The sequence below is a fragment of the Pipistrellus hanaki genome (assembly GCF_964339955.1).
Source record: "Pipistrellus hanaki genome assembly, chromosome: 9".
NCBI lineage: Eukaryota > Metazoa > Chordata > Mammalia > Chiroptera > Vespertilionidae > Pipistrellus > Pipistrellus hanaki.
In genome coordinates this window covers 66,684,949-66,699,750 of record NC_140511.1, presented here as the reverse complement: position 1 = coordinate 66,699,750, position 14,802 = coordinate 66,684,949, and the positions used below count along the sequence as shown (strand labels likewise).

Below are 14,802 nucleotides of genomic sequence, written 5' to 3'. Positions count from 1 at the left end.
GTTCAAACCTAGGTCTGTTTTGACACCAGAGCTCTTACTTTTTTACGCTCAGCACTTTCCTGGTCATTCAGACAAGCACAGAGCTACAAAAAATTTGAGCTGCCTGATGTGCACATTCTTAGCTGAGATTGAACAAGCAAAACTGTTTTCTTCTTTCATACAGTAAACAAGTATCTTTTTTGTGATTTAGTGTTATGTTTGGGGGTTTTTGTGTGCGTGCATTTTGATGCTTTTTAAAAATGTGCTTTTACTATTTACTAGTAAAATGACCCTCATGTGTAGTGCTGAAGTTCTGTTCAGCGTTCCTAAGCACAAAAAGGCTGTTATTTATCTTACACAGAAATTCTGTGCATTAGATAAGCTTTGTTCAGGCATGAGTTATAGGGCTGTTGGCTGTGAGTTCAGTTTTTTTTCTAGTTTTCTCATCTTTATTTATTTTTATTTTATTTATTTTTTACATTTCTTTATTAAGGTATTACATATTTGGCATCATCCCTCCATTCCCATCCCAAACCCCTCCCCACACATGCCCCCTACCCCTTGTTGTCTGTGACCACTGGTTAGGCTTATATGCATGCATACAAGTACTCTGGTTGATCTTGTGAGTTCAATGTTAATGAATCAATAATATATATTAAATAAGATGTCTTCAAAAAGAATAAAACATGGGTATGTACTGTTTTGTGTGTCAGTTGATGAAAATGTTATGATCAAAGGGTTGCAGGATCCTAACCCTGTATTTCCCTGAGAGATAATGGTTCAGCATTTGTGGTAATTTTATAGAACATAGCTTCTGGAATAATGAGAATTATTGTACTTAAAATAATTAAAAATTAACCTTCTCTCCCTCCCCCACCAGTTTAATTCTCTGTAATTTCAGGCTGAGGAAAACAAGCAAAGTTTTCAATCTTGCTGTATTCAAGATGAAGTCTTCAGTTTGTTCTTACATTCTATACTCAGACCCACAGTGTTTGATCTGAACTTTCAGATTTTATAAAAAGCCAGGATACGAAAATACCCATCAGCAGCAATCAACTTGGTTAGACGTAAGCAATATCAAAGAAATTATTTTCTAAAAATATTTTTCTTATTTAGTTCTACTTGCCTGCTTTATAATTGACCATTATCCTTTGTTTTACATGCTGATTACAATATAGCATGTCATCATTTACTATCTAACAAAAAAATTCTTCATATGTAATATCTGTCCCATTAAATGGGGCAAAATAGTTGATTCTACAGAATTATAAAACTGGAATACTTGGGTCTAGATTAGCAAGACCCTCTTTTTCTTGAGGTGTACATGTTATTAAATAACATACTTAAACAAAGATTGAAAACCAATCCCTCCAAACTAACCTAGAACAATAATTTTAATCAATCTTTAAAAAATGAATGCTTAGAATTTAAAAACCATCAACAGTGTTCCTTAAATAGCAATGTTTTGTGATAAAAAAAGACGACGGATAAAGAAAAATACAATGGCCTGGACTGAGTTGAGATAGCAAAGTTGAAACGCCTCACATTTACCTTCTTCAAAGCTTTTACTAAGTCTGCATAATCGCCTGCTTCCAATTTGGGGTTTTTCACTAGTACTTCTACAGCCTCCAGGGCTTCTTTTCTCTCCTGCCATTTTTTTGCCTCCTGCAAGAAACAATACGAGTCATTTGTAGAATAGAAAATATGAGAGTAAAATAAAATCTATTTCTCTCATGCAACTATTTCAAAGATAAATATTTTTTGTTTTCAGAAACTTTTCTAAAGCTGGTCAAAAACAAAATGGAAAACCTATGCAGCTAATCAGAATGTTTTGTTCATATATATAAAATTGTGTTCATATATAAAAAGTATTTTCATATTTCATATTCCTAAATTCTAAAGTAAGTAAACAGAGTAAGATACCATCGGCTTTTCCTTCTCATTTTCTACGTAAATGCTAGTGAGCAGGTATTAAAACAGAAAACATTGATAGAAAGCATTTCTAAAGTTTCCGACAGTGGCACAACTACAGGAGAAAGGAATTCCATACTATCAATATTAAAAAGACCAGAAAAGAATAATCATATAACCAACAACCAAAACTGTTCTAATCTTGAAGATTAGTTTTCTAGGTTGGGAGTAAAATGTTACACTCTTATTTTATGGCCATTAAGGAGAATATGCTCAATTAGAGATCATGTAATCATTCAATAATTTGAATATGCACTATATGAAAGAACTGGGGATAGAAAGATGATAAACTAGCCTCCCTAGAGGACAATACAGTTCAATTCAATTTTTTAAATATTTAGTTGTTAATCGAAACTTTATAGGATATGAAAGGAGCTGTTAGCAGAGACAGGAAGCTCTTTAATGAATAACTACAAGGCTTTGGTAACCCAACAAGAGGTTTTAACCTAATTTATCTCCTAAAAAGTGATGCTTAAGATATCTCCTAAAAAGTGATGCTTAAGCCGGGACCGATTTGGCTCAGTGGATAGAGCGTCGGCCTGTGGACTGAAAGGTCCCGGGTTCGATTCTGGGCAAGGGCATGTACCTTGGTTGCGGGCACATCCCCAGTGGGGGGCGTGCAAGAGGCAGCTGATCGATGGTTCTCTCTCATCGATATTTCTGACTCTCTATCCCTCTCTCTACCTCTCTGTAAAAAGTCAATAAAATATATTTATTAAAAAAAAAAAAAAAAAAAAAGTGATGCTTAAGGTGAGATCCAGAAAATAAGAAGCTGAATTATGAGCTGAATTGGGGGAAGGGGGTAAGAAAAATGAATAAGCAAAAAGAACAGCAATGTTAAGTCCTAAAGTTTATAAGAAAAAATAAAAAAAAACAAAAAAACAAGTGTGGCACATTTGATACTGGGAGAAGTTCCACATGACTGGAGTGTGGAGAGCAATTAAAAATGTGGCTGGAAGGTAAGTAGAGGCCTCAAAGGTACCAGAAATGACCTTAAGGGCCACAGGATGATAAAAAGCATCATCTTAAAACTCATGGAAGCCATTAAAGAGTTTTACTGAGGCAATGATATAAGAAGACTTGCATTTTGGCAAATGACACTTCTAATTACATGGTGATATCTGATGGGAAGGAGGAAGCAAGAGCAAAGATAGGGAGTCTTCTAAAAAGACAACTGTAGCCCTAGCTGGTTTGGTTCAGTGATAGAGCATTGGTCTGTGGACCAAAGGGTCCCAGGTTCGATTCTAGTCAAGGGCGTGTACCTTGGTTGCAGGCTCCTCCCTGGCTCGGGCCCTGGTCAGGGATCATGCAGAAGGCAACCAATTGATGTGTTTTCTCTCACATTGATGTTTCTCTCTGCCTTTCCCTCTCCCTAAAAATCAATGGGAAAATATCCTTGGGTGAGGATTAATAAACAAACAAAAGACGACGACACTGTAGTACTGAAGCACTTAAGGAAAGACATGATGGTGGTTGGCTTAAGATGTTTCTCAATTGAGGATACTTTTGTCTTTTGGAATACATTTAGCAAATGCTGGAGACATTTTTTTATATCAGGACTTGGGAGGCTGGTATTACTGATATCTAATGGGTAAAGGCCCGAGATGCTGCTAAAAAGCCTACAAGGGCATAGGAGAGTCCCCCAAAACAAAGAATTATCTGGGGAAAAATATCAAGAGTGCCAAAGTCAAGAAACCCTAGAGTAACTTACTAGACAGTAGGATAAAGAAATGGAGATGAATTTGAGATATTTAAAGGTAAAACCAGAGATACAATGAGGAAAAAAGAGACATTAACAAAAATATTCTATTTTTTAGCAAGATGTAAAAAAAGTGCAACAGTAAGTATATACACAAAATCTATGGGAACAAAGAAGAAGCAACTAATTCACACTCAAGATTAGGGTTGAAGGGTACCCCAGGAAATGGCTCAGCAGAGCATTTCTAATCATACTATAGTAGTTACTTAAAATGAAATAAATGAAAGAAGTTTACCATTACTTACAATTTTGTCATAAAAGTCTTTGGGAAGTTTGGAAAGAATTTCTACTGCTTCCAAAAGCTCATAAGCATCTATCTGTGGCGCCTCATCACCATCATCACCACCTTCCAGGAGAAAAACAACAAAAATGGATGAAATGATTTTATTTGTTATCAGTCCTTTCACACCTCTGATGAAATCTCGATACCGAATTATTAGTACTATATGCAACTTACATTTTATTAAATGGCAGTCCTATAAAATATGCCTAGTGTATATAGGTTCTTGTGGTAGGGCCTGTTCTTGCCAATTTTTATAGAGACCAGTGTTTAAAATGGGCTTACCTCCCTCAGCATCTCCACCAGCAGACTGTTGCTGTTCCAATTTCGCTTGTAATTCTTGCTGGGAACGCAGAAACCGAGTTGGTTTAGGAGCACCTGTTGGCAGTTTGACCCATTCTTCTTCTAGTTCTTTCAACTGTAAATATAACAAAATATTTTAAAAACATTGTCTACATCTCTACCATTAGATAGCATACTTATTTATATTTACTTATGTAAGAACTTAATTTCTTATTTATTTGGCTCTAAAGAGACAAGATAAATTTAAATTGTGCATATTTTGTAGCATAAGACAAACTGACTTATTTTTATTACACTGAAGATGTATGGCTAAGCACACAGAAAAAAGAAAATCCATTTTTTTGGACACCCTTATTAGTTCATGAATTCAGATATATTTGTATCAGATAAAGTTTATAATAAATTATAATAAAAAAGAAATTACTTTTGTCTAAACAGATATTAAATCCTGCTACCAACAGCATTATAAAGGGATCTTTTAAACTGCTACAGATTCAAAACTAACATACAGGAATCACCAAATGCATGGTATTTAACTTGAGAGGATGAAGTAACAATAGAGACAGTTGGCTATGCTCAGAAGAACCAACTGATTTAAAAAAATAATTATTTGTAAGGATAGAATATCAACAACAATAAGAAGGAAATATCTTCACATATTAACCTTATGCAAAAACTTTGTGCCTCACCTGGACAGAGTTTATATTTTGTAATGGGGGTCTCAGAACATCCCGAATCCATCTATAAATCTCCACAGCAATTAGTTTGGCTTCATCTCGCACACCCTTGTCTCGAGATTCGAAGAGTTTTGGCAACACTTTGATAATTGGCTTAAGCAAGATGATTTTGGAACCAAATTCACTAGAAGTAAAATATTGGAAAAACAATTGTCAACATGCTTGATTGTGTAGTGTTAGCTTTCATTCACACCATTTTAAAACTAACTTTCTAGATAACTAGAGTAGGAATAATTCAAATCCTTAAAGGACCAACACTTTTGTGTGTGTGTATGTATATATATATATATATATATATATATATATATATATATATATAAAAGTATAAAAATATAAACAAATACATTTATAAATATTTAGATGAGTGAAATCTTTCTTTTTTCTTTTCTAATCAATAGTTCTTACAATTAAAGTGGTTCACTCAACTCAATAGATAACTAATCCTGGCAGTATGTGGTTTCATTCCTGATTTTAAAGCTACCACACTATAACTCCAGGCAATTTAAACCTTTTTGCTTCAGTTTTCCATGGGAAAAATCGTTGTATTCTGACTTCTTTAAGAAAGGCAACACAATTATTTATCTACTTATTTTTTCCAGCAAAATAAAATTCCAGTTTATTGTACAACACTGCTTCACACACATCAAAAAGGCCAAATAAACAAATAGCAACTTCCTAGCCAAAAAAAAAGAAGAAAAAAAAAAGTAACCTTTAATTTTGGGCTCTTTTAACCATTTCATATAAACCCAACTACTTATATTGTAGTACAGCCAAGTGCATACACAGAAAGTTACTGGAATACTCAGAGTAAGATTTTTCTTTTTGTTTTTGCTTTTTACAAAGTTTTTCTCCTCCTTTGGGATTATAATGAACATGGTCACTCCACAAATAAAGTCAGAAATAGGATGGAGAATGTTCCACAGGCTGGTTTGGTCATCACAAAGTCATTAAAAATGGCTAACTCCTAACAATATATACAAAAATATAAAATGTAAATAAAAAACACAAACAAATTTTCCTTTTAAAAGTACTTTTATGAGCCGAAACCGGTTTGGCTCAGTGGTAAAGCGTCGGTCTGCGGACTGAAAGGTCCCAGGTTCGATTCCGGTCAGGGGCATGTACATTGGTTGCGGGCACATCCCTGGTAGGGGGTGTGCAAGAGGCAGCTGGTCGGTGTTTCTCTCATCGACGTTTCTAGCTCTCTCTCTCCCTTCCTCTCTGTAAAAAATCAATAAAAATATATTTAAAAAAAAAAAAAAAAAAGTACTTTTATGAAAAAATGCAGGGCCTTAGAAGTTTTGGTTCTTTGGGTGACGAAGAGCACATATCATCTGTGACTCTTGAAGGTGATCAGGTTTAGATTTTGAGATGGGAAGTGGGGGGTGAATAGGTCACAGTGGCCTTTTTTGGGGAAAATTTTAACTTTTCCTGTTTTGCTGTTCTCACCAGTCTTCTGCTTCTTGGTGTCAGCATCGTCATCCTCATCATTTTCAGCTTCCTGTTTGCTAGTAGCTGCCTCAGTCTGAACTTCATCTCCATCTTCCTCCTCCCTATCACTTTCCTTCTGTTCTTCCTCACCTCCTGCTCCTAATTTTCCTCATAGCATTCCCATTAGCAGATAAATCTCTTCCATTCTCTGCCATATTCTTTTATTTTATTTTAATTTTATTGATTATGGTATCACATAATTGTCCTCATCCCCCCCATTCCCAATCCAAACCCTTCCCACATATGCCCCCTGCTCCCCCCCGCCCCCTCCCCCCCCCCCACCATTGTCCATGGCCACTGGCTAGGCCCATATGCATGCACACAAATCCTTTGGTTAATCTCTCCCCCTTACCCACACCCTCCCCTACTTTCCCTCTGAGGTTTGAAAGTCTGATCGCTGCTTCTTTTTCTCTAAATCTGTTTTTGTTCATCAGTTTATGTTATTCATTATTTCCTCTAGATGTGTGAGATCATGTGATCCAAGGAATACCCTTGTAAGAACCGAAACTGTGACAAGTCATAATGGTTATGCTGAGAGGCATATGCAACACCCTTGAGGGCTAAAATTACTGAATACTAAGTGCCACACTCGAGGAATGAGTTCAGCCTTTCCAAGTCTCTTTCCTGAGTGGTATGGCATGCCAAGTCAAGTCTAGCAGTTTTCATTTCTGTTTAAACCAGGAATCCAAACTCAATTGAGACACTCTGGTTAACAGAACTAATGCAAAAAGAAATGGTCTTACCTTAAGGCTTTCCTCAGTGTCTCTATACAGGCCACAATAATCTTGGGGTTCTTATTGTCCAGGCCTTTTAGGAGCTCTTCTTGCACAATCTCTCCTTTCTCAATCTCTATGTACATCAGACAAATCTCGATCCCTAGCTCCTTGGCTTTGGCTTTGGGTTGGTTGAACACTTTACTTACAACACCTGATACAACTTCTCCTGTAGTTCTGTAATAGAGATTATAAACAACAACCACACACACACAAACACACTTTAGTAGCAAGAGCTAGAAAAGGTCATGTAAGGCGATGTGTGTGTGGAGAGGGGGGAAGGGGGATACACAGTTACTTTTTAAAATTCTTAAACGAGTCTCTAATTTTTTAAATTTATGTTGAAAATATTAAAAAACTAGGACTGAACATTTGGTCTCAAGGTTCTATTACCCAAGAGTAAAGTGCAAAGGTTTAAGACATTCATACCAGACAATAACACAGAACCATAGACTGTTTATAAATGAAGAAAATTCAAACAAGAAAACAAAAATCCCTTGAAATCCCGCAACTTCCTGATTTTTCTATACACACACAGATATATTATATAAAAATAGGATTATCAAGTTCTCGATTTTGTGAAATTTTAAAAAAATAATAATTTTAAACACCCCTTAAGGGAATTTCTTCTCAGAAGGAATGGATATACACCTTTAGTAATAAAAGGCTGCTCCCAACTCCTTGGTAAGACTATAGTAACTTTATTGCTTTGAGTCTCTTCTAAATTAAATACAACTTGTACTATTGGAAGTTGGAGGAACTGAATGGGCTGGAATTACATGTAGCATTTGTCAAAAAAGTTTCTGGTATCAGAAGAAAAATCAAATTAAAAAAAGAAAAGACTTGGTGATGTTAACAAACTCAACTTATGATTGTTTTTATTAGTATAATCTTTGAAGTAAATCAAGTATATATTTCTTGTGCAATTAAGTCAATGGCCCCCATTTGTGTGTGTGTGTGTGTGTGTGTGTGTGTGTGTGTGTGTGTTGGGGGGGAGGGGCTCCTTTCAATAACATAAAGATTAGAGTTAGAAAAATCAGGTTTAAGAGGTTTGGGAGAGAGGAGTTACTAGAAACATCTATTACTTGAGCTACAGCAAAAGTCAAATAGGCTGAGAGTCACAGAGGTCGTTTAGTTAGTATTGCCTCTCCTAAGAGATAAAAATGTCTAATGGCCACAGGAAGAAAGATGTGATTCTAAGATCAACTAGCTGGGATCTTAGAAAAAGTTTTCTGTAATGCCCAAATATTTTCAGTGAAATTCTGATCATTCCCTTTGCTAACAACTTCTCAGTTTCTTCTAAAAGTTACTGAAGATTTTCCTTCTTAGTCTAGAGTATTTTCTCTTATGAAAGGCTTAAAAGAAGAAAACATTACTTGTTCATCTGAGAATAGATAAAGATTGAAAACAAAACGCCCAAACCCCCACAAGTATCAAGGAACTATGAAAGTAAGAAAATGAATATATTTTAAAAGAGCTAATAACTAAGAACAGTGATCCATAAATATACATAGATTAATCCAGGTAGCACTAGATAGGGTTTTTTAATAGAACAGTTGAAAAGAAACTACTTACTTTCCTGCTACATGGGCATTTTCGACATAAACAAGTGCAGCTTCTAATCCTTTTAACTGAACCACTGCATTGGAATCAGTCACAAATTTTTTGATCAATCCTAAATATTTGGACCATTCTGGGCTCTTTTCATCTTTTATTTTCTGGAAGATCTTCAGGGCCTCTTCATACCCATTTAACCTTGCTTTCCACAGCTAAAAGAAATGTATTTTGAAAAACAAAACTTAATACTATTATTTATTATTAATTAAGGGGAAGAGAAAAATAACTACCCTATACCAGGTAATCTAATCAAAAGACCCCATGAGTGGAAACAAAAAAGGAGTTAAGGAAATTCAGATACTTTAAAAAAAAAATTAGCTAATAAACTTTTTCTTGTAAATATTTAGTATTTATGACATTTTACTGGGGTCATCTAAAATTCGTAACAGGCCATCATAAATATATTTCAATTACAAAGTATTCGCCGGGACCGGTTTGGCTCAATGGATAGAGCGTCGGCTTGGGGACTGAAAGGTCCCAGGTTCGATTCCGGTCAAGGGCATGTACCTTGGTTGCGGGCACATCCCCAGTAGGGGGTGTGCAAGAGGCAGCTGATCGATGACTCTCTCTCATCGATGTTTCTAACTCTCTATCTCTCTCCCTTCCTCTCTGTACAAAATCAATAAAATATATTAAAAAAAAAAAAACCCAAAAAAAAAACACACAAAGTATTCAAGTACTACTTCTTTAGAACATGGCATTAAAGATGTGATAGTTAAACATGAATCATCCTGCTGAAATTGCCCAATCTCCAAAAGTACGTTGTTTTCAGCTGTACTATGTAATCATTGGGCAGGTTTTTACTACACTACACGGTATAACTGCAGACAAAACAAGCCAATATACTGAAATCTGAGTTCCAGAAAAGTCTCACCTTGTGTTCACATTTCTGATCAACTGGAAGTTTCAACCACTCACTGTCATCTCCCATTGTGCTTCCAGTTTCTCCTTAGAATTAAGAGTAATTCCTGGTCAAATAAAAATTGATACCTATTAATTCTAGCATCCAGCAGCCTCTTAAGACAAAATTATTTTTCTCAGATTTTTATTTTATCATGATGCACCAATAAAATTTAAAACCCATTCTTTGTTTATATACCCATTTAATTAGTACATTAATAGAGAATTTTAAAAGTAAACACAGAGAAAAGTCAATTAAAAACTCTAAGTAAATCTAGAAAGGACAAATATCTGTGGGTTTTTGTTTTTTTCCAAAAAAGGTGGTTAAATATTTTCCCAATGGGAACTTCTTAGATACATGACAAAGATAGAATAAAACAGAAGAGTGGAGCTACTTGGCCTCTTAAAAGAACAAGATAAGATGGCCCTGGCCAGGTCAAGTCAGGTAGCTCAATTGGTTGGAGCCTCATCTCAATATGCCAAGGTTGTGGGTTTGATCCCTGGTCAGGGCACACACTGAAGCAACCAATGAATGCATTAATAAATGAAACAACAAATCGATGTCTCTCTCTCTCTCTCTCTTTCTCTTCCCCCCCTTCCCTCTCTTTCACCTTCCCCTCTTTCTTTCTCAAATCAATTTTTAAAAAAGGGCAAGAGTATCAAAGAATGTCATACTTTCAACTGTTAACCTAAAATTCCTTATAGAAAGTAATCAATATGGAAAAATCTCAATGCTACCCAGCTCTCTATATAATTATGGCAAATATGACTTTAGTCAATGTCTATGTAAACTAGTAAAAAATTAAATCCCTGAATAAACTATTCCTTTATATACTTTATATTTAAACAATTTTTTAGAGAGGGTTATAGTCAATATTTATTCAATAACTTTATGCTATTTATTTAGATAACATTTATTTCTGCTTATAAAAGTAATTTATGCTAACTGTAGAAAATCTGGAAAGTACAGGAAATATTAAAGAAGTAAAGTATTAAAACGTAATTTCACCACTTTGATGAACACTACAGTGTGTGTCCACTTGAATCCTTCCAGACTTTTTTCAATGCATATCTATAAAACCCTAATATGCAAACAGACGGAAAGGCGGAACAACTGGTCACTATGAGGTGTGTTGACCACCAGGGGGCGTGTGAGGGACATGGTGGGTGCAGGCAGCAGAGCGTGGAAGGGGTGGGTGTCAGTCATGGCAGGATGTAGTAGTGCAAAGTGGCAGGCAGCTGGGGAGGAGCCCAAGCCCGGGCCAGGCACCACACTGCTCCCACTCATTCCGGCCCTACTGCATCTGCCCTGAACTTGCACCCAGTCAGTCCCTATCAGGAGAGGTTTGCGCCCCCGAAGTGGTGCTTGCCGGGTGTAAGCCCTGCATCTGATGACCATCAGTCAGTTGGGTGGTGCTTCTGCTATGGGAGCATACTGACCAGTTAACTGGTTGTTTGGTTGCTTAAGCTTTTACATATATAGATAACACTAGAAGTCTGGTTCATGAATTCGTGCATGGGTGAGGTCTGGCTAGTCCTGATTGGGGCCAATCAGGACGGGCCAGTGTGGGGAGGGACTGTGGGCAGTTGGAGGGCTGGCCCTGCCCCCTGGTCAAACTCCCAGTTGAACTTCTGGTCAAACTGACAATTTGCATACAGTAGGTCCTTGGGTTACATCGGAGATCAGTTCCTATGGTGCGATGTAAAGCGATTTTCACCATAAGTTGGAACCCACCTACATAATAGCACCTACTTCATTCACATGGAGCACATACACAGCAGTAATGAAGTGAAACAGTAAAAAAAATTTTTAAAGAAAGATAACAATTCCTGACCTCTGCTTATGGTAAATAAATAATAAAAAACATAAAGCACATATGTACATATGTCAAAATGACAGAACTTTTTTTGTTTAATAAATAAACTAGAGGCCTGTTGCAGGAAGATTCCTGCAAGAACAGAGCTTCTGGCAGGCTTTCCTCCCATCACCGCCACCTTCCACCCCACCCCTGCCCCGCACTTTTCCTGCCACCTTTGCCCCCACCCCCTACCCACACTTTTCCTCCCGCTGTCCCCGCCCCCCCACCCTCTGCACTTTCCCTCCCACCACAGCCCGGTGCTTTCCCTTCCCTCCCGCCGTCTCTGCCCCCCACCCCACGCTTTCCCTCCTACAGCCGCTGCCCTCCCTCCTGCACTTTCCCTCCCACCACTGCTGCCCTGTGCTTTCCCTTCTGCTGCTGCCCCGCCACTTTTCCGCCGCCCGCGGTTCATCAATGGATGGAATAAACAGATTGTGGTATGTACATACAATGTACTATAACTTGGCCATAAAAGGGAATGAAGTAAAGTACTGATACATGCTACAACTAGATGAGCTTCACAAATATGATGCTAAGTGAAAGAAGCCAAACACAAAAGGTCCCATATTGTATGATTCCATTATATGCAAACTAGAGACCTGATGCGTGAAATTTGTGCAAGAGTAGGCCGAGCAGGCCTTCCTTCCCCTGGCTGCCAGCACCGGCCTCCCTCTGGCACCTGGGACCCAAGCTTCCCTCCTGTCACCAGCACCCAGGACCTGGGCTTCCCTTTGGCCACCGGCAGGTACCCAGGCTTCCCCTTGCAGCCCCAGCTTCATCTGGAAGGATATCTGGTCTAATTAGCATATTATACTTTTATTATTATAGATATCTAGAATTATAATAGATTAATCTATAGAGACAGAAAACAGAATAGTGGTTGCCAGGGATTGGGGAGAGAGGGAATTGGATAGAAACTGCTTAATGAATAAGGAGTTTTACTGTAGAGTGATAGATATGTTTTGAAACTAGATAAAGATGGTGGTTGCATAATATTGTAAATGTACAAAATGCCATTTGAATTGTTCATGTTACAATGCTTAAGTTTTATATTATATGAATTTCACTTCAATGAATCATTTTTTTAAGTCCTAAGGTGATTCTAATGTGCAGCCTGGTTTGAAAACCTCTCACATTACTTTCTTGGCACAACTTTGAGCGCAAAAGCAATCTTTCCCATCTCATTTTCAAAGAAAAACACTCCATGAATCTTTTAAAACATTTTCCAAGCAAGAGAATGTGAACACCTAAGAGAATGAGAATATTCAATTGTTAGTATTCTATGAGTTTACTACATTTATCTTTTTTTCCTATTGGTTACTTTTGGAAACATGAAGAAACATGTTATTCAACTTAAGTGCCTTGTAGAAAATTTAGATGCCATTTTATTATTCTTTCTGAAACGGCTTCTAATACGTTATAGTCTGAGTTTTTAAAAGTTGGTATTTATGATCTATTAAAAAGAAAGGCTTGTTTCATACCTAAAACTCCCCAGACATTGACATAATGGATATAGTATTTGTGTATGCATGTGACAAGGACTCTTGCTCTGTCTTTGTCTTCTTCCATGATTGATATATAAGGAAAAAAGCACTTCTCTACTAATTCCCTCCCACAATTATGTTAATTATAAAATTAATTTAGGCTTTAATCCTATATAATAAGAGAGGACTATGCTAATTATCTGTTATGCTATGAGGCACAACAACCAACTGCGTAACAACCAGATTATGGATCTGCAGAGGATGGAGCAGCGAACTACAAGCGGGCAGCAGAGAGCTACAGGAGGGGGCAGGGCAGTAAGCTATGAGGGGTAGAGGGGTAAGGAAGGAAGGGGGAACTACAGGAGGGCGGCATCGAGCTACTGGTGCACAAATTCATGTGCAGGGCTACTAGTTTTTATATAAACAACACGAGTTATGAAGCATTATAATAAAATTGACCTACCACCCAATCTGAAAATGAGAACACTACCAATATTAGTGCACCTGTGCATTTCTCTCCTACTCTACCCTTCTCCCCACAGAAGCACTTTTTTAAAATTTTCTTAGTTCTATGTCATAGTTACAGGTATGTATCCCTAAATAACAAAAGTAACTGCACTTAATTTTGCGCTTTAGATACATGTTGTACTATTTGTAATCCTCAATAACTTGCTTTTTTAATTCAAAATTTCATTTGTAGCCCTCGCTGGGTAGCTCAGTTGGGTAGTGTTGTCTCAATATGCAAAGGCTTCATGTTTGATTCCCAGTCAGGGCACATACAAGAATCAACCAATGAAATCATAAATAAGTGAAACAACAAATCTCTCTCTCTCCTCCCCCCACCCCTCCTTCTCCCCTTCAATTCAATAAATAATTTTAAAAAATTTCATTTCATTTGTAAAATACATCCATGTGGCTGTAGTACCCTTCAGAACTACTCATAGTGTGGTCAGAAGACTTGTGCTGGTTCACAAACTTAATCATAGATTAGTACAGAAATGGAGACAAGAGTTTAAAATAGACATAGCACATATAGTAATTTCTTTTATTATGGTGGTCTTTTATGAATTTTCTGATGAATCAATCAGTTTAAAGTGCAGAGAAATTAAGTCATGAGTAATGTTAGAGCTGGGTCTAGCACCTATGTCTATTTCTCAGTCCACTACTCTTCCCCATCACCCAAGGATCTTGTCCTTTCCTGTATCTTGACAGTCTGTAAGAACAATTATACAGCTACTAAATAAATTGTTTTAGATTTCTACCTGGGAAGAAGCTTATAGCAGCAAAACTATTTTATGGCTAAATTCCAAGTCCTTGACCTACAAAAGCTCTTCACTATTACAATACAAGAGATTTGGATCTGATTACCATTCCTAGACCCTCACTTCTGGCTACTGCAGAAGCACACACTGAGTTCTAGAGAAGTTTAAGGAAAAAATTTGCCCATTCAAAAATTAACCCTTTTGAATGACAGTCTTACTGCAAAAAAGAAAATAGTTCCAAAAACAAGGGCAAAACATCTTTACTCAAACCATGTCTAGGAATAAATAACTGCATTAAAGAAGCATAACAATTATGTAACTGGCATAAAAACTTAAGCTTTTTATTATTTGGCCAAGCCAAACAAAATCTCTAAGTAGTCAGTAACAAAA

At 36.9% G+C, this 14,802-nt stretch overlaps 1 protein-coding gene across 2 annotated transcripts in view; it reads right to left on the bottom strand.

The window, feature by feature from the left end:
* The window catches only part of CKAP5 (cytoskeleton associated protein 5), a 67,997-nt gene that overhangs the window by 45,441 nt on the left and 7,754 nt on the right, over nt 1–14,802 (bottom strand). For both annotated transcript variants that reach the window (XM_084896069.1, XM_084896070.1), the window contains exons 2-8: nt 9,782–9,875; nt 8,866–9,059; nt 7,261–7,467; nt 4,982–5,153; nt 4,275–4,407; nt 3,955–4,055; nt 1,531–1,644 (exon numbers count right to left, since the gene is read on the bottom strand). In XM_084896069.1, the coding sequence (XP_084752195.1) occupies nt 1,531–1,644; nt 3,955–4,055; nt 4,275–4,407; nt 4,982–5,153; nt 7,261–7,467; nt 8,866–9,059; nt 9,782–9,838 (978 nt within the window). In that variant the 5' untranslated portion in view covers nt 9,839–9,875. The remainder of the gene's footprint in view (nt 1–1,530; nt 1,645–3,954; nt 4,056–4,274; nt 4,408–4,981; nt 5,154–7,260; nt 7,468–8,865; nt 9,060–9,781; nt 9,876–14,802) is intronic.